Source organism: Pelmatolapia mariae, linkage group LG5 (genome assembly GCF_036321145.2).
Source record: "Pelmatolapia mariae isolate MD_Pm_ZW linkage group LG5, Pm_UMD_F_2, whole genome shotgun sequence".
Classification (NCBI taxonomy): domain Eukaryota; kingdom Metazoa; phylum Chordata; class Actinopteri; order Cichliformes; family Cichlidae; genus Pelmatolapia; species Pelmatolapia mariae.
The window spans coordinates 16,957,967-16,976,572 of NC_086231.1; the positions used below are offsets into that span (position 1 = coordinate 16,957,967).

General features: G+C 39.7%; 1 protein-coding gene across 4 annotated transcripts in view; it reads right to left on the minus strand.

Annotated features, from left to right (window-relative positions):
• Positions 1–18,606, minus strand: part of kaznb (kazrin, periplakin interacting protein b) — a 141,720-nt gene that overhangs the window by 106,555 nt on the left and 16,559 nt on the right. For all 4 annotated transcript variants that reach the window (XM_063473924.1, XM_063473923.1, XM_063473927.1 and 1 more), the window contains exon 2: positions 3,017–3,174. In XM_063473924.1, the coding sequence (XP_063329994.1) occupies positions 3,017–3,174 (158 nt within the window). The remainder of the gene's footprint in view (positions 1–3,016; positions 3,175–18,606) is intronic.

The following is an 18,606-nucleotide window of genomic DNA, read 5'->3' on the forward strand; positions in this document are numbered from 1 at the left end:
CTTCAAATCCAGATATTTCACAAGCCTCAACAGAAACGCATAAATCTATTAATGCTGCCTAGTGTACTGTAACACTATATTTTACCACAAACAGACAACAATGCAACAATGTGTTTTTCCTAAGATTTGAGTTGTCTGTGTCATCTTTTTGGTTTGTTTGTTCATTTTTTGCTCTTTATTCCAGATTTTTCTGGAGCTGTGTCACCCAGCACTCACATTTTTTCAGCTGTCAGCATCTTCTCGATACTTTTTAGGGGTCTTGCATTGTGGAGTAGAATTGTCATTTGACAGAATATTTTGAAATAAAACATAGTGAGTATATAATATCTATTTCGAGGCATGGCTCAAGCTCTAACCTTTAAATAAACAAACATACAGCCGTAGCAACTGCCAGCATCCCCTGGTGATATTTTTTTGTCCTCTTGACAGTTCAGAGTAACAGGCCTCCAGCTGACAGGGGCCTCCATTTGACACTCCACTGAAGAAAAAAAACAAAAAACAGGGAACATGTAAAGGCTGTGGGTGTAGCGTCTGACTAACAAGGCCAAAAGGCAGAGAAATCTGTCATGATGACTGGTGTCTGAGTGCCCCACTTAACATTGAACTACCGGCAAACTTTTTTTTTCCAAGTACAACTTCTTGGAGAGATAATCGGTACTCCATCCACAGGTGAGTTTCCTACTCATCCATCACCTCCCAGTGGTATATTCCTGAGTTTAAAAAAAAGAACAGACTGCAGGCTAACAATCTTTCACTCCAGCTTGCATACCACCGAGCTGAGGCGAAAGCAATGGCCTTTTACTGAATTACCTTCCATTTAATCAATGACACTATGTCTGAGAAAATATCTCCAGGAGAATGGCAGGGGGACTCCTTATCCATCCTGCAGTGGCACTAATAGATAACACAAATCCATCACCGTGTCAAGATTTATCAGAATGTAAAAGGTATATAAATAAAAGGCTGAATGGGAGCAGCATTGTATGGATGAATTATCTCTGAAGCAGAGCAGAGAGAGGATGAAACTTTTAAAAGGAAATTATGCCACATCACATATTTCGCTTTAGCCTAAAGACTTAGTGCAACTCTAAAGAAGAAGAAGCCAAAAAAGAGGATTAAGAAGAAAAAAAACACTCCCTGGTTTGACTGTACATTGTTCACAGCATTGCTGAGGTTGGCAAAGTTTTCACAGCGTTGGCCTGGTTGTGCTAAGGGCAAGGGCGAGGATGAAAAGGCTCTGCAGTCACCCTGAACGGATTTCACACTAACATGTCGGAAACAGAGGCGCCTTTTCTTTTTGACGAGAACGTATGCAGGTATGAAAGAGTGAGAGGAAAAAATTTATTAATCTAAATCCGCAAACTAAAGTGAAATCTTTGAAATAATTTTTTTTTTTTTAAACAGAGAGGTCATGAATGTTTAATTTCTGTATATAAAACTAATGATAAATCCTCAGTTGAGGAAACGTTAATTTATTTATTGGTTGCTATAAAATTTGTAAAGGTTAATACTATAATTCTCTGCCTAGATTTAAAAAATAACAAAACTTCTACAAGGAGCTGAAAGACATTAAAAGTTCTGACATCATAACTTTAACAATTGTCACTTGACCAAGTATTGGTGTTTCTACTCTGTAATTATATTATTTGATTATTGTTGTTCATAGTTTTGGTTTTCTCTTAGCCTGTGTTTAGTCTCTGTTCCTATGTCCCCTCTATTCTTTTCCTGTATCCCACGTTTCATGTCTAGTCATCCTTGTTCCCCACCTATGTTCCCCAAGTCTCCCCAGTTGCTTTGTTAAGCTTGTGTGTCCTGAGTCTGAGTTTCAGTCTGTTTGTTTCCTGTTTTATTTTGATAGTCCTTATCCAACGTCAGTGTATCTAGTTTTGCCTTCCCTCGTCTCATTATGACTGATTTGTCCCAGCTGTGTTTCGACCTGTTCCCCGTCTGCTCATATTCCTGCCTGTGTACTATAGTTCTCAGTCTTCCCCTGCTTGTTGTCGTGTCGTACACCCTCTCCGTAATGTGTTTTCTCCTCTCGTGTTCCTGAGAATATTCTAGCTCCCAGTCCTGGTTTGTTTCTTTGCTCGAGTTTCTTAGTCTCTAGGTTCCAGTGCCCAGTTTAGTTTCTAGTTTTGCGATTGAGGTTTCGTTTTGTTTTTGTGAAAGTCTATTTCCTATAAAGAGTTTTTCCCAGCAATAAAGCTGTGCTTTAAGTTTAACTTTCAGTTTCTGAGTCCTGCGTTTGGGTCCTTCATCTTGGCTGCCACACAGCACTCGACATGACAAGAATGTCCTGTTGACTGTTTCCTTGAAACTTTGTTTTTGAGGTCATCTGTTTGAAAAGGTAAGGATTATACAGGAGTAGTTTAGAATATGAGAGCGGTTTTGTATAGATACAGAAAAAATATTTAATTTTCTTCCACAAACTATGATATTTTATGAATGTTAATTTCTGAAAAATAGCTCAGCAACACCCTAAAATCGTTCTGGTGAACACATAATAAAAAATTGGAAAGGGTGCTTAATTTTGATGCTTAGTTTTCTGTTATTATGAAGGAAATTCTATTGCCAATGTTTTATGGATATTAATATTCTGACCTCGGCCACTTTGATACGGTACACCTTGCTAATACCAGGCTGTACCTCCTTTTACCATCAAAACCACCCTAAATCTTCATAGCATAGAGTTAACAGTATGCTGGACACATTCCTCAGACCTCGCAAAGTGTATCTATGGGTATGACAATAATAAAAACTTTATTCATTCAGCCATTCATCTGTCTGCCCTGTGGACCCTGAAATCCTGCTGAACCTCACCACACTGAGCAGGTAACCGTCCGTATGAGACGGTTTTGGTTTGTAAAAAGAAAAGTGACTCATTGTTACCTGTAACCAGTTATCTGTCCCAGCAGTGTTATCTTTCCACAGCACTGAAGAATAATTGTAGCTTCTTTTGATCGGACAGGTGTCCACTAAGGATGTGTTTGACTTTAAGAGAAGGAGGAGGTTGTACCTGAGCATCCATGAGCAAGTGTTTCATCAGAGTCATAGACTTCCTCAAGGTATCCCTCTCTCCCGGCATGAAGGCCTCATCCTCATCAGTCAGGCTACAAGGTCGAGTGACCATGAACTGAGCAATCTGGTCATTCAGGCTGTTCAGAGACTGGACGGCTGCAAAAGAAGTGTAAAACAAATGTTGAAAATTCATACCACATGAAAACACTAAAAATGTTTTTTCTACTCCTCTCATGTAGGTCAAGAATCTCCTGAGTGTCTTGACAGGCTTGTTTGCATGCTCTCTCTCTAGTGGGATTTTCTGGATCAGACGTGTGTGATCTGAGACACTTCCTTCATCTATACGGCCATGGCTCTACTGTTCTCTTCAGAATAATCCCTCTTTTGGAGTAAAGGGGCATCATTAGGCTAAATCCATAACCAAGACAGAGACTCCCATAGAGCCCATTACATAATCCATTCACCAGGGTTTTGTCAATTAGAAACAATGGCAATACAGCGGTTGCTTCACAGAGCTCTTTGGTCAGACCCTGTGGGCGGTAATAAAGAAAAGTATGATGAACACTGACGTTTCACTGAGACAGCCGTGTAAATTTAAGGCCAGCTGAGTGATAGGTTACTTTTTCAGATGAACACTAGAAAGGGGAACCATTGCTGTACAAGACTTCCTCCTCAGACTGTTATTAAGCAGTTATTCATGTATCTGTTGTTTATATTTTACAGACTCATACTCGTTGATCAAACCAAGAATTTTATTTAAAATTGTAGCCATTTCTATGCTCTTCAGATGATGTTGGTATCTTGTCTAGTCTTGTCTCTGTGTTCCCATTTCTGTCTTTGTGTCAAGTCTGCATTTTTTTTTATGTGTTCTGTTTGTTTGGTTCCTTGTTTTATTTTGACATTCTCCTTTATGTTGTGCTTCTGTTTCTTCCATAGGGCCAAGTAAGTTCCTCGGCCTTGCCTTCTCTGTGTTTGTTGCATTTTGTAAAGCTGTTTTCAGTTTATTCCTCATTTTCCGAGTCATTTTGGGTCCAACTAATTTCTGCCACACAGCCAACCTTGAAAGAAACACCCTTCAACCATGTTTTGAGTGTTGATGTTGCATTGTTTGTCCACCAGAGGGCACCCTGCAAATTTCCTGTTGGCAGTGTTTGAAACAGGACAAACAACAACCAGCTGATCTCGACAGAACAAGCAGCTGTATACAAAAATTTTTTGTGATTAATGAGATCATTTTTAACCTGTATTGTTATATTATCTCAATAAGTACTGACTCATAAATAAAAGCACATAACAAATGCTAACCTGTTTATCCTTCATGTGTCTGAAAAACAAAAAATACATATCCGACATATTTTTAATCACAAATATTGGCTGGGCAATGCTTAGAGGAATATGACTGTTAGTCTGTCTGATCAACTTAATCTTGTACATTAAATTTATGAATATCGGGAAAAAGGAAAACAGTAAGCTTTGATTAACTAAAATCATCATTTAGCTCTATTTCTTGATTACCTACATGGTCAAAGACTACATCATTTTCTTATTCTTCCTGTTTTTTTTCCTTACACTTGACTGTTCTTCAGTGAACCGGTTCAGTTCTGGTATTTGACTATGACAAACAAAAAAGCTGCCACAAATTCTGATTTACATTTTATGACATTTTATCAACAAGACAATTAATCACTTGATTGCATGATAATCAAAATAATCACTACTTTCAGGCCTAATTGTAATTTTCTGTCAGTGAACCAACAGAATAATCAACTAATGAGTTTTTACACACTGCGTAGAAATGTGAAACCATCGGGACTCCGAGTCGAGCATCACTTTCTCTCTCATCCACACACCACTGAGCAGGCTAAGAGGTCAATCTGGGCAAGACTGACAGAGCGACTGAGGCAACGTGTGACTCTCTGATGACAGTCAAGGTCGACTTTTCAACAGAACGATCAAAGATTTATGGCCACACCTTCCAGCCTTCTCTTGAACTGTGGAAGCATAGCAAAGAGAGGCATGTTTACGAGCACACAGCAACCCTGCAGGCAACGCGGCGTACATCAAATGAGAGCGAGATGGGTGGGTGCAGGGGAGAAATAAAATGTTTATGGCAGAGGTTGATGACTGGATTCTAATTTCACATTCAACATTTACAAGGTGTACCTCTCTGCCCCAAAGATGGCCAAACACGCTGGGTAATGGCATGCTGCTGCTGAAAATGACACGCTGTCAAAATGGGATGCGGACACACCCTCTTCCCCTCTCTACTCCGCTTTCAATTTTTATTCAGCACATTCTAGCGCACACTGTGATAGATGATGGAGAAGACAGGTGGTTTTCTACGTTACTTTGATGAGACTGAATATGTCAACATACCACATCTTATTTGAAATGCCACAGGTTTTGGCCAAAGGCATAAAGAAACAGAAATATATTAACAAAAAAATGCACAAAAAAAACCAAGAAATATTGAATTTGAGATTTGTTCAGCCATTTGTAATAACTTATTGCCTCTCCCTTGTGAAATTACAAACGGCTGAATCTCATCGCCAGGCTGCTGACACCCTTGATCAATGCTTCTGACAGTGTTTCAGCTCTGAGATGTACCTCTGAAAGTCTCTAACACTTCCACCTTTAATATTCTTATTGAAGCAAACCAGACAAGGCAGCAGCATATACACAAGAGCGCACCCCAGTCCTCTGCCAAGAATATGTAAGCGAGTCAATGCCAAGCCCTGTTTTCACATTGCTGATTGGATTCAATAGCAAGTGTAAGTATTCAGCATGGCCAGGCGAAGCCGAGCGTTTGTGAATATTTAAATAACGCAAAAAAGATCTGAAGATGAATCTTAATGATGAAAAAGTTTATTGAGAAATGTCCATTTCTATTAACAGTCTGGGCTGACAGAACAAATTTTTGTCCTTGTTTAGCACTTTTTCACTTATCTTTGTAGATAAATTAAAAGAAATGTTGGGATGCTCTGTCAAATCTAAATAAAAATAAAATGAGATTTGCAAATCTCATAAAACCATTTGAAATTCACACCAGATCATAGAAAACACGTCAAATGTTTAAATGGAGAAAATGTACGATACAGGAGGAAAAACAAATGGAACAGGGCCATGTTTACCAGTCTGTAGCATCTCATCTTCTTTTAACAACAGTCTGTTAACATCTGAACTGAGGAGAGCAGCTGTTGGACTTTGGGGAGAGTAATGTTGTCCCATTATTCTTCATTTCACGATAGGCCAAATGTTTTCAGGTGGTTAAGGGACTGAGTGCAGGCAGACCAGTTCAGCACCTAGACTCTGTGTTATTGCAGGGTCTTGCATATTTCAGCAACATTGTGTTGTTGAAATATGCAAGACCTTTCCTGTAATGGAGACCAGGGGTTCCATTACCTCGTTTGCACTGTTAGTAATTAATTGATTGGGAATTTTAAAAAGTATAATAAAGAAAACACACATTAGTTCTTATGAATTCTTTATTAGGTTTATTTGATGTAGGATTAAATTGACAGCTTGTAAAGGTGAAGAGACAAGGGGACTGGCCATCCTACCTGTGTCAGAAAAGAGCCAAAGTTAAAGCTGCTTACATTTAATCATTTGTCAGTATCCTAAACATATGTGAAAAGAGAATTGGTAAAAGTACTCACCTGTCCTGGTTACCTCTTGCAGGATGTGGAGCAAAAGAGTGAAAGCAGCTCAATTACCTGCTTAAGAGCTCCCGGAGCAGACCAGTGTGCCAGGTTAGGGGAGTATGGTTAAGAAGGGTTTTAATTTAGATAGTAATGGTTGAAGCTTATGTTATTGGTTTGTTTATAGTAATATAAACATTAGAAATATGTATATGTTTGTTATGTGCTCTAATGTTATTGTATGTTTGTTTGTGTGGAGGGTTATGTTTTCATTTTGATGAGTTAATCCCCATACTTGGGCTAGTCCGGATGCTCACCTGAAAAGGTAGAGTATAAAAGGAAGCCATTTTGTTTTTGGTTGGTGTTGGTGTTTGTGCTGTTAACATGTGCCTTCTTTAGTAAAGTGCCAGTCCATGGATATGTTTTATTCCAGTCTCGCGTCATATTATTGGAAGGAACCTATGACCACCGGCCAAAACTGACATTTCCCAAAAAGAGACCTGGATGGGAACATGTGTTTCTGTGAAACCTGTATATACCTTTCAGTACTGACAGTTCCTTTCCAGATGTGTAGAGTGCCAAGTTTTGGCAATTTTATTCATTAACATACCCCATATCATCAGGAGACATGCAGTCTTTTGAACTGAGAGCTAATAACACGCTGAATGGTCCATATCCTCTCTAGTCTGGAGGACACAGGGTCCAAGTTTTCCAGACCTTCTTCTTCCTAGCGGTTTATATCCCGCGATGCAGGGTCCACTATTTTGCATGCCTTCCTCCACTTCTTCCTATCCAGGGCGTCTTCTGGTGTAACATTCGTAGCCTTCATATTATCTTTGATTCGGTCCATCCAGCGCTTTTTTTGGTCTTCCTCGTGGCCTGTTTCCACCCAGATCTAATTGCTGGGCTGTCTTTGCGATGGAGTTCTTATCACTACAGACAACATGGCCGTACCATCGGAGCCTCGCCTCTTGCATCTTGTCTGTGATCGGTGTCACTCCCCATCGTTTCCTGACATCTTCGTTCCTCGCTCGGTCAAGTGGTGTGAGACCCAGAGGCCACCTCAGCATCTTCATCTCCATGGTGTGAAGGGCTAGTTCGTGTTGGGTTGTCGCTGGCCAGCACTCTGACCCATAGAGTGCCACTGGGCGCACGATCGACTTATAGACTTTCGCCTTAAGATAGATTGGCATTCTCTTGTTGCATAAGATTCCACTGACCTGACGCCACTTCATCCACGCTGTGTTGACACGGAGTCTGGCGTCTGGTAGAGTTTCGCAGTCCGGGGTGACAAGGGACCCGAGGTACTTGAATTTGGCAACTTTAGTCAGCGGCTCGCCGTCGATAGTGATGGTACTGTTGGTCTGGGGGCCGCATTCAAGGTACTCAGTCTTCTTGATGTTCAGGCGCATGCCGTTTTCGGAGAGCCGGTCTTTCCACGCTTGTGTTTGGGTTTGCAGGGCTAGGCAGTTTTCTGTTTCTGATAGGCACACATCATCTGCATACAGGAGGCTCCATGGATGTGGTGATTGCAGATCAGCCGTCGCGGTGTCCATACAGAGGGTGAACAGCAGGGGCGAGTGGGCCAAGCCCTGGTGGACGCCAACGGTAATCGGGAAGGCTGGTGATGTTCCCGCTGAACATAGGACAGCGCTTGTGACATTGCGATAGAGCAGCTGAGTCCATTTCACATAAGCTTCCGGGGCACCATGAGTTTGTAGTGATCGCCAAATCAGCTCGTGGGGGACCCGATCGAATGCCTTTTCCAGATCCTGTGATTATTTACAAAATGTTCCTCCAGCTGTTTCTTTTTAGCATCAGTTACTTTTCCAGCCTTTTGCTGGGAAGTGTTGCTGCCATCAAATTCCAAATTCATTTTTCATGAAATAGAAAAATATCTTAGTTTAAACATTTGATATGTTTTCTACATTCTATTATGGATCTGTTTTAATTACATTTTACACAGTGTCCTAACTTAAAGGTTGTAATATCAAAAATATTAGGCAAAATTCTATTATTTTCCCAAGTATTAATAGCTGTTTATTTATTGATCCCAATTTTATCCCTGTTTCTTCTCATTTTTTATATTTTTTGGTTCATTTTTATTTTTTAATTTCTATTGTCTTAAATGTCTTCTGTTTCCACATGCAGATGATATGCTGTCATTTAATAAATGTCATAAGATGAACATTTTGCCTATAGGGTGAGAAAAATCGAGTGCAAAGATTGATCACACATGCCTTTCTCCCACTCCACCAGTGATAGGGGCCTACAGAGGTAATGAGATATATCGCGCAGGTCCACATCAGCATTTTGCTTGCTTGTCTGCAATGATATGTAAATAAGTGAAGGCACTATTTAAAAAATAGAAAAATCATGTGTGAAACACAATCTTTAATTTCTTCCCTGGTGTATTTTATGGTTAAAAACTTTATGAAACACTTTGGAAAATTTAGTGCATTTGCATGATTGGGTTATTTATTTCTGATTGAAAAATATTCAGATACAATCATTTAAATCAGAAGGATATTGTATATTTTGTGACGCACACTCCCACATGCAGGTGGCCCAGCGCTGCTGGTGACTGTGAGATGTGGACAGCTCATTACAATCTTTGTAGCCACCCACGGGAGCAAAAACAACATCAACAATGAACTCTAATGAGGCATGTTGGTGTTTTGTCAGCCGCTACAGTCTTTGTGAAAGGAGAATATAATATGCATATGAAAAAAAAAAGAAACAGTCATAAAATGATGTCCCCGCTCTGGGGAAAAAGACCCAATGCCGTTTCTCTGTAAATCACAAAATATGAAGACGAGAGTTTCTATAATGCAGATATCTACAGGAAAATGTATTCAAATGAGTTCAGTCAGCTGTCCCACCAGGAACAGTGATGACAAAAATATGAAAACAACCCTTTTGCTTCTGCTTGCTTTGGAGACCACTGGTTACCAGTCGGGCAGCCTCTGCCAAGACAATTTGAGGAGGCTCCAAAAAATGTCACATTTCGATCCCAAAAGGCCCGAATCAGATGAAAGGAAGTCTGTAGGAATCCAAGTCAATCCCAAGTGAGCGCGCTCAGCTGCAATTCAATTACACCAATGCCAGATAAATACACAACACAATCTTGCTGAGGGACAAAAGCCTGCATTGAACACAGACCCAGGGAATAGCAGTATCTCCCGCAGTCAGGATGAGAGCTAGCAAATTTTAAAAAACATATTACTGTGAAGTTAACTGTTAATTTAGACAGATCAATTATAGTGCACAAAAGTTTGCTTTGCATACAAATAACTGAACCCCTGTCTATATCTAGCCTGTAATTTTCTTGCCTCACTGTACTGCATTACTATCCAGTTTCCCCGCTGACTGTGCAATATAATACCCCAGAGAAACTGGACACGTTTTCCCCAAAGGAAAACTCCAAAGACAAAGATAAGGATACGATGTCTCTCCAAATCAGGTGGTTGTGTAGCTCGATGAGAACAGCATTTATTTGTGGAAAGTTAGTGCAGTCTTGCAAAAAAAATTTTGGAGGACAACCTTTGTGCTGTCTTGCAAGTCTATCCCATTGCACTTTGAAAGAAACAACAGGGCCTGGTTTGTTAATTTTCTCACTGACCCCTGCCAGGACACGCTGCATCTGTGACTGAGTGCAAAGCTGGAGTGATTTTAGATGTGACGATCGTGGCTATAACATGTTTCTTTTTTATTAATTTAATGCTGACAATATGCAGTGTTTAGCATATACTTTCATGACTAAGCTGGCTGAGCTATTGAATCTACTGTATGTTGGTGACACATCACTGAGAGAAGCATCCAAGGACCAAACTATACATATCTACACATGATATAGGAGGTCTGAGGGTCCTCCCTCAACACATTTTGATTTCTTGCATTCATTTGTTGCATTCTGGTCAATTTTAACCTCAGCTACAGACTTTTTCTTTTTGCAGCATTTGCATGCATGTATGAGTGTCATTCTAATTCTCACACGACAGCTCAAAAAGTTTGAATGAATGCTGATCAAGCTTTGTAGGGGTGTGAAGTGGGGTCTTGTTACTTAGTTTTAGATCCACCAAGGTCTTCAAGGTCAGCTTCATGTCTACTGGTTGAAAATTGACAAATAGTCTTAGACAGTACTGTATAAAGATTTAAAATGTGTCAAATTTGACCTTAGACCTCACCTTCAAGGTCAAAGTGATAATGATGCTGCGCAGAGCTGTTTAAAATTGGTGTTAAAGCTATTTTTCTTACTGCCATTGTTTGTATTGATGACACAGAGGCATATGGGGAACAATACATGGGGATTATAAAAATTACGTTATTCTATTATCACTTTGTGATAAACAAATGTCCTAAAAAATTAAATCATGTAAATAAATAAATAAAAAATGTCAGGTATATTAATGTTTTAACAGGCCAAATAACAAAAGCCTGCACTTTGCACTTTTACTGAACTACAAACATGTTAATGTACAAATTACAAAATACAATACTGTTCTCTTAAAAGTAAACACTTCCCAGAGCTTCATTTATGTACAGGAAATCACAAAAATCATCCACAGGACAGAAAAACATGAATTGAAATATGATGCAGCGAGACTCTCAGGCATTCTGGATTGATTACGAATCATTTAACATCATCCCTGAGTAAACACAGATATACAGGCACGAATTACTTTTCTATCCTCTGTCGTGTTTCATTGGTTCCAAGTGTCGGAGCGAGAGGGCTAAGACTACTTTTGTGTGTTTCGTTTGAGGAAACTGACCTGCTTGAATCTCCGCCTGTTACCTGTTTTTGCTCACATAAGGAGTTTTGGAAGGAACACGGGTCCCATGCATCCCCCCTGAAATTTACACCTGCATATCACCAACAGGTACATTATATTCATTCATCCAGTTTCTCTCACTGCAGGAGGAGCAACTGCAGCTGTGCTCACAGCCAGCAGCTGGATACCATCTGAGATCAGCCTTTTAATGTGGGTAATAGGTACTAAATGCACCATGTAAACTGTCATATCATCTCTCCTTTACAGATACCTGCTTATCTGTATTATAACTGGACTGGACCAACACACCAGATGTTCATTTAGGCTAAACGGAAAATTAACCATATAATTTTAATTCCAAAGTCTGAGCATTAACTTGAGTGGGTTGAGAACTGTGCGGGACTGTCAGGAGTCGTGGTGTGGAGCGAGGGAAGAGAGGACTCAAACGCAGGACTCGTTGAGGAGCGACAAACTGAAAGCCGTGTTTATTGTAAAAAGTGGACAAACCGAACATGAGATACTGAATGACTGGTACAGGAATGACGGCAAGACAACATCACATTAACATCAATGACACGACAACGATCGGATGGAACAGAGGTCTTAAATACACGCTGGGTGATGAATGATTAGAAACCGGTGAGTACACAGCTGAACTTAGTCTGACTAATGATACATGGAAATAACTGGAACACAATACGCAGGCGGTATGCTGGCACAGAAAACAGGAAGTGAGAAAGTAAATGTGGCAAACTAAACTGAACATGAACAAACTGAAATCACTGGGTCAACGACCCAGGAACCCTGACAGGGACATTTAATCCTTTAAACACATAACACATTTTAACACCTAAACCTTTGTGTTTGAAAGTAATTGGTCACTAGATACACATGAATTCAAACAAGAGCATCAAATTTAATATTTTACAGAAAATCCTTATACTCTCAGACAGTTCAGCTCTTTGATGTCATGATGTCTTTCTGCCTTTGCTCTATTTTTTCAGCTAGTAGGACGCAGCTCACTTGGACTGAGATGAAATGATTGACTCAGCCAGTCAAAGATATGGCATCTCTTCACCCTGAAAAGCACTTTGGCTGCTTTGTCCTTATGTTAAAGATGATTTTTCCTGCTACATTTTGATGCCTTTATTGTGAGCTTTTTTCATTTGATTCAGTTGTTTGCTTGTTTTTTGTTTCAATACGCCATCAGTCATTCTTCCTCAAAACAACTTTTTTGAGGCTTGGCATTGATTAGCACCTTGATTTGAAATATGTATGAAGAAATAATCTTTTATTTTATTGAGTGTCAAACATTTCCATTGACAGTGTTGTGAAAAAGTATTTTCCCCCTAGATCATTAAACAAATTTTGATAATAGACAAGGATAACCATAATAAATACAAAATGCAGTTTTTTAATGTTTTTAAATACAGTTTTAAAATGATGACTTTGTGGAAATAAAGCTATCCAAACCTACTTGGCCCTATGCAGAAAAAAAATATTTGACTTGCGCAGTCACTGCAGATTGTCTTCTCTATTCTAATGACTAAATGAATGACTGGTAGGCCTGTGCTCATTGGTCCACGTGCTGACATTATTTGCTTTTTGGGCAAGCCTTTGACACACCAATGAACCGCTAACATTGAATCAACACACAGAAACACTTTCAAACCTGCAAAGTCGAAAGCCCAATTTGAAACCTTTTAATCAAGGAGCCATATATTACATTTAATACTTCAATGTCAATAAAAAGCATGTTATCCAGAGTTAGTGATCTCAAAATTTTTATGCTGGGCAGAGAATTAATTTACACTAGTTTATTTTCAGTTTTAGGGCAAGTGTCTGTCATTTTGTGAAAATGGTATTTGCTATGGAGCGTCACCAGGGAAATCACATGGGTTCTGTATTTTATTATCATTGGTTTTAGTACTATTATTATTATTATTATTATTATTATTATTATTAGTTGTTGTTGTTTTTGTTACATTCCCACAGAACTGAAACCCTAAAGAATGAGGAAAAATTGCTGGATCAGGCAGAATGCCGGCTGTCTCTTCCCTGTCCACGTCACGTCCCTCATTTCTGCATCTCACTCTCATCTCCACAGTTCCTGCAGCACAGCAGTCACGTTTGGCTCATTTAGATAGTGAGCTGTATCTAATGCAATCAGATCTGGATGAAGATAAAGAGTAAATTTAATAAGCTCCAGAAAAAAATATCGCCTTGTCTATTGTTGATATGCTGTATCCTGTTTTACTGTAGTTCAAATGCATCATAACTGGTGGTTGATGAACAAACGTATATATGTGGAAAAAAGAAGATCTGAATAGTATTTGTATTGCTAATAAGTCTCACGATGAAAGGCCTTTAGTGTTTGACACTAATAGCATAAACATCTAATAAAATTAATATAGTGTATGATCTAATAACAAGACAAGGAGTGGCAGTTCTTTGGTTTGTTTACTTTTTCACAGTTAAAATTGTTAAAAAAGTAGATGCACAACAAGGCTCCACCTTTGGCATCAACATCAACAACAGAAAGGCTGTAGCCCCATCACAGCAAGAGCATATCCTTTTTATCTGTTTAGGGAGAATCATGGACACCAGTTAGCTTCTGATGGGCAGAACAGGCAAATAGCAAACTGTTTCCCTGATCCTGAAAAACCTTTGGAGCTGAGGATATTTGGTAAATGGACTGATTGTTATACAGCGCTGTTCTACTCTACTAGAGCACTCAGAGCACTCAAAGTGCTTTCTATCTAACACATTCAGATGAAGGCATTAAAGAGCAACTTGGGGTTCAGTATCTTGCAGAAGTATACTTTGACATGCAAATGTAGCAGTCAGGAATCAAAACACCAAAGTGCTGATTATTAGTTGACCTGCTTTAGGTCCTGGGCTACAGTCACCAATGTGAAATCTATACCCCTCTATGATTCTGAAAGATGGATACATTCATCAACAGCCGCCTGCACAAAATCCTGCATATCCAGCAGCTAGAGAAGATCACCAAAGAGGAACAAGAACAAAGCAGAAACAAATAGCCACAATGATCCTGAGAAGAAAGTGGAGTTTTAGTGTCCACGATCTCGGGAAGTATACTAATGAAATCAGGTCTTGACTTGGAATCCACAGGGAACAAGCAACAGGAGAAGGCTCAGGAACACCACATCTCTCAGGGGAAACAAGAGATCTGGAGAAGACTGCTCAGTAGCCTATTGAAGCTTGTTTCCATGGATGAAAAAATAACACAAAACAAATTGGCATCCATAAGTTAAAATCTTGAGTTATTTTTTCAAAATTTAGTAACTTAGTAAATCATAATTATTTTCCCAATTTTTCAGTTATTTCCTTGGACGTTTGTATTAGGAAGTCAAATATTTGAGATACCTAACTCAAAATTCTAAAATAATAACCTGAAATTTTGACTTATGGATGGCTAAAAAAAAAAAAATCCATGGCTGAAGCAAGCTTCCATAGCTCGGAGTGGGGTGGGCTGGCAGGGAGAAATCAACGGCCTGTCCTCTTCATGGGGTAAAGAGGCAAAGGAGAAGTGACTGAGTTTCGTGTCCATGAGGTCTTTAACTCACTTCAGCTCATGGAGTTTGAGGAGGCGTTGGAGAGGAACTTTAAATTCGCCTCAAGGATTTCATAGCAAGCTGTGACTCAAGATGGGAAAACAGTACTTGGTTTAGTCGTTGCACAGCCAGGGAAGAACACTGTAGGCTCAGAGTTTGTATAATCTCAGGTGGTGAATTGTCAGGCAGTTTGAGAAGCTAATGAACCTGACCATCAGGTTGTTGGTGGAAGAAGCAAAGTCTGAAGCCGTGCCCACTACCCAGGCAGCGTTCCTGAAGGCAGTACAGACGCTAGAGGCTGACTGTGATGCTGGCTCCCGTTTTCAAAAAGGGAGATTACTCGTTATAAAGTTGTCTGTGTTTGAAAACTCTGGTTTCTCTGCCTTTTTCAAGATAAAATGGTTCTGTTCATTTCACCAACGTGACCTTCAAGGTGCACCGATGTGTATTTAAGCTGAGTGTGTACACATCCAGGATGAGGATTTGAGTGTACGATTTGCAGTAGATGTCTGTCTCTTGGCTGAGAGAAGAGTTGCCGCCCCAAGAGAAGGAGTATCGAGATTGGAAAATAAGTGGAAAATGAGATGGAAAGTTGTCAACAGTAATGTGGGCATTGTACCAGATTGTTGTGGTGGAGAGAGAGCGGTACTATTAATTGATGAATCCTAAAAAGGGCTGCAGGTGTACATGTAAGCGTGAGTGTCTGCCTGTTTCTGTGTGAGCCGTGTGATGGACCTCGACAACCTCTCCAGAGTGTGCCCAGCCCTTTGTCCACTGTTAGCAGGGATACTTTAGGCTCTAGAGGCCCTATGACCCTAACTGGATAAGTGGTTAAGGGACAAAGGATAGCTGAGGCTGATGGGAATGTACTGCAATTAGTTTTGCAAGCATTTAGTCATAAATGACTCGTTACATCAGCTTTCTCTAAATAAAGGAAACACACATCACAACCTGTAAATATTAAGCTTAGAGATGTGTGCAGAGATGCAAGTGTTAATTCCCATTGCTCCCATAATTCAATCATGTACAAATCTGCAAACTGCTAATGGAGCTGCTAATGAAATAAACACATCCTCACTCAAATAGGTTCTTAATTTTCCTCTCTGCTATTCAGATTATTAAACAAGTGAAAACTTGTACAGGTAAGACAGTAAAGATCTCAAGGGCAGCCTGAAGGAAAACATCTTCACAATGAAGCCTTGAGGGTGGAAAAGTTTCCAGCGTTCCCTGAAGATTCCCCACACTGCACTAAGAAGCATAAATCCTTCTCTGGAAACTAGAAACTTGCATTTTTATAACTTAGAGTAGTTTTGTTGGTCAAATTAAGCATTCAGCTACTTCCAGAGTCTGTTTACAGATCTCCTTCAGTTTATTCTTAGCACGGCATACTCATTAACTCCAAGACAGGCACACATAAATCAAATGACCATCAGAGTACAAAATGCCAAACACTGCAAGGAAGTGAATACTGTAATCACCTCTTAAGACCGCCTACAGTAGCTTATGAGAAATAAGAGGCTGAACCCTATTCTCCATACGTGTTAAAGCAGAGTATTTGGCTAAAGGTATTAGGTCAATGAAACAATGCAGCAATGTCTTAATGTAGCATTAAAATCTGTGAGAGCTGCCTCATTTCAGGTTATACTGAAGGTGTTTGGTTGAGGTGAAGGGTCTGTGCAGGAAGCACCAGTCCTTGAACCAAAATAACTGGTCTGGATCCAGACCAGTTATTTTGGGACCTGGTTCGTGTTTAGATGGGAAAAATGTCCTTAGTTGTTTTGATGACTTTATACAATAATCTTATTGCAATAATGCTGTCAGAAAAGAGCAATTTTTAGCAAAACAGATTGGGGAAAAAATCCAGCAATATTGAAATAGTGTAAGCAGAACCAAGAGCATATTTTATGAGACGACATGAAAACACTGCACTTCCAATTTAAAAATGACATTTCAGACCGGGAACCATAATATGAGTCCTGATTCCAGCCATTTTTTTTTTTTTTGTTGGTGTGTCTGTCTTTCAATCCCCTCGTCGTTCTCCTCTCATTTACTGTCATGTCTCTGCTGTCTGCTCTTTAATTAAGGCATAAAAATGTCAGCATCAAGGTAATTTTCTCAGACTTGCAAAGCTGGCTCCAAAACCACATAAGACTCAATGAAATTTAAAGGCTGGGAATCATGCAGATTAAACTGGCCTCGAGAGTTTCCTTACAAGAGAAATGAAGACCCGAACCTGAAAAGAAATCAAAAACTGGAGGTACAGGGATGTCATGCCGGGCTAAACTGGGAAGATTAGTTCAGACGGCTTCTCACAGAAATCTTAAACCCTTTAGATTATGATGCAATGCCCGATTTGCATATCTGAAAAGACCAGCAACTGGCTAACAGATCAAACACGTCTGAAAACTTGGGATATTGTAAAGGCTTCAGTCCCGATCATTTGCCAGAGTATCTTCTGAAGCAGCTGTGCACTCAGGAATAGTCAGATGAGGTAAAGAAAAAATAAAAACCTCTCCAACTCTTTAAGAAATCTGAATGCCACTGTGATAACTGCTTCTACATTTGAGGATGAAGCTCTAGTGTGGAAGCCGAAACTGCAGGAGGGATTTCTTTTTGCCCACAGCAACATTGCCACCACCTGGCAGCTTTGATGCATGCTGCAAAAAGTAGGACGAAAACCTGCCTCAGCTGTCTCACTGACAGTGACCTGTGAGCTTTTTCTTTTTTACTTCTTCTTCTTGTAAAAGTGAAGTGTTTAAATACACTCATGAGACGCTCACACAAGGTCATATCCCGGCGATATAAATCCCAAACTAAAAAGCCTCAAATGTCAAATGATTCATTAAAGCCATTTTTTTTGCCTTTAATCTGCACATATTAGACTATGTATTAAGCACATATTAGAAAAAAGGTTATCTCTGATCTCACTACTGATGCATAATGAAAATATGGTGCTTAGTTTAATTATACAGAAAGCACGCTATGGCTGTGGAAAAAAACGGGTAAAGGGCCCTCCGCTGACTTTTTCATAACTTTGATCAGTGTGCCACCTAGTGAGGAGTACAACAGACCAGCGCTGAGCAATGTGGGTTTCTCTTTTCTTCCTTTGAGTCAAAGACTTTAGTAAAACAAACCTCAGCGGGAGTGTCAAGCCGTCGGATGAACATAAAAGCCTCAGATGGCCCTTTGATAATCTGCCTCAGGCCACCTCTTCAACACCTCATGAAACCACTCGGAGGATTGTGGCTCTCACTCAAATTCTTCCACTCGGGAACTCACACACACGGGGGTCACACACAGGTAATTAATTTACAGATAACAGACGGTGCTCACTAAAATCTGGTAAATGATCTCTGTTATGGTGAAGAGAACAAGTAGCTATGAGCTTGTGTGTGTTCTCAAGTTGGGGGTTAAAGATGAATTGGTTTTGGCATCCTTAATAAGTCTTAACTCAAAAGCAGCAGAGAAAGAGAGTGAAATCTTGTATAAATAGTGTATAAATTAAAGAGCTTCTCTTATATAATAACACTTTGTTGTTGCGCAGTGCACTCCAGGTGGTTCTGTGTTTTGATTTATTTTATCAGTGCACCTACTTCACTG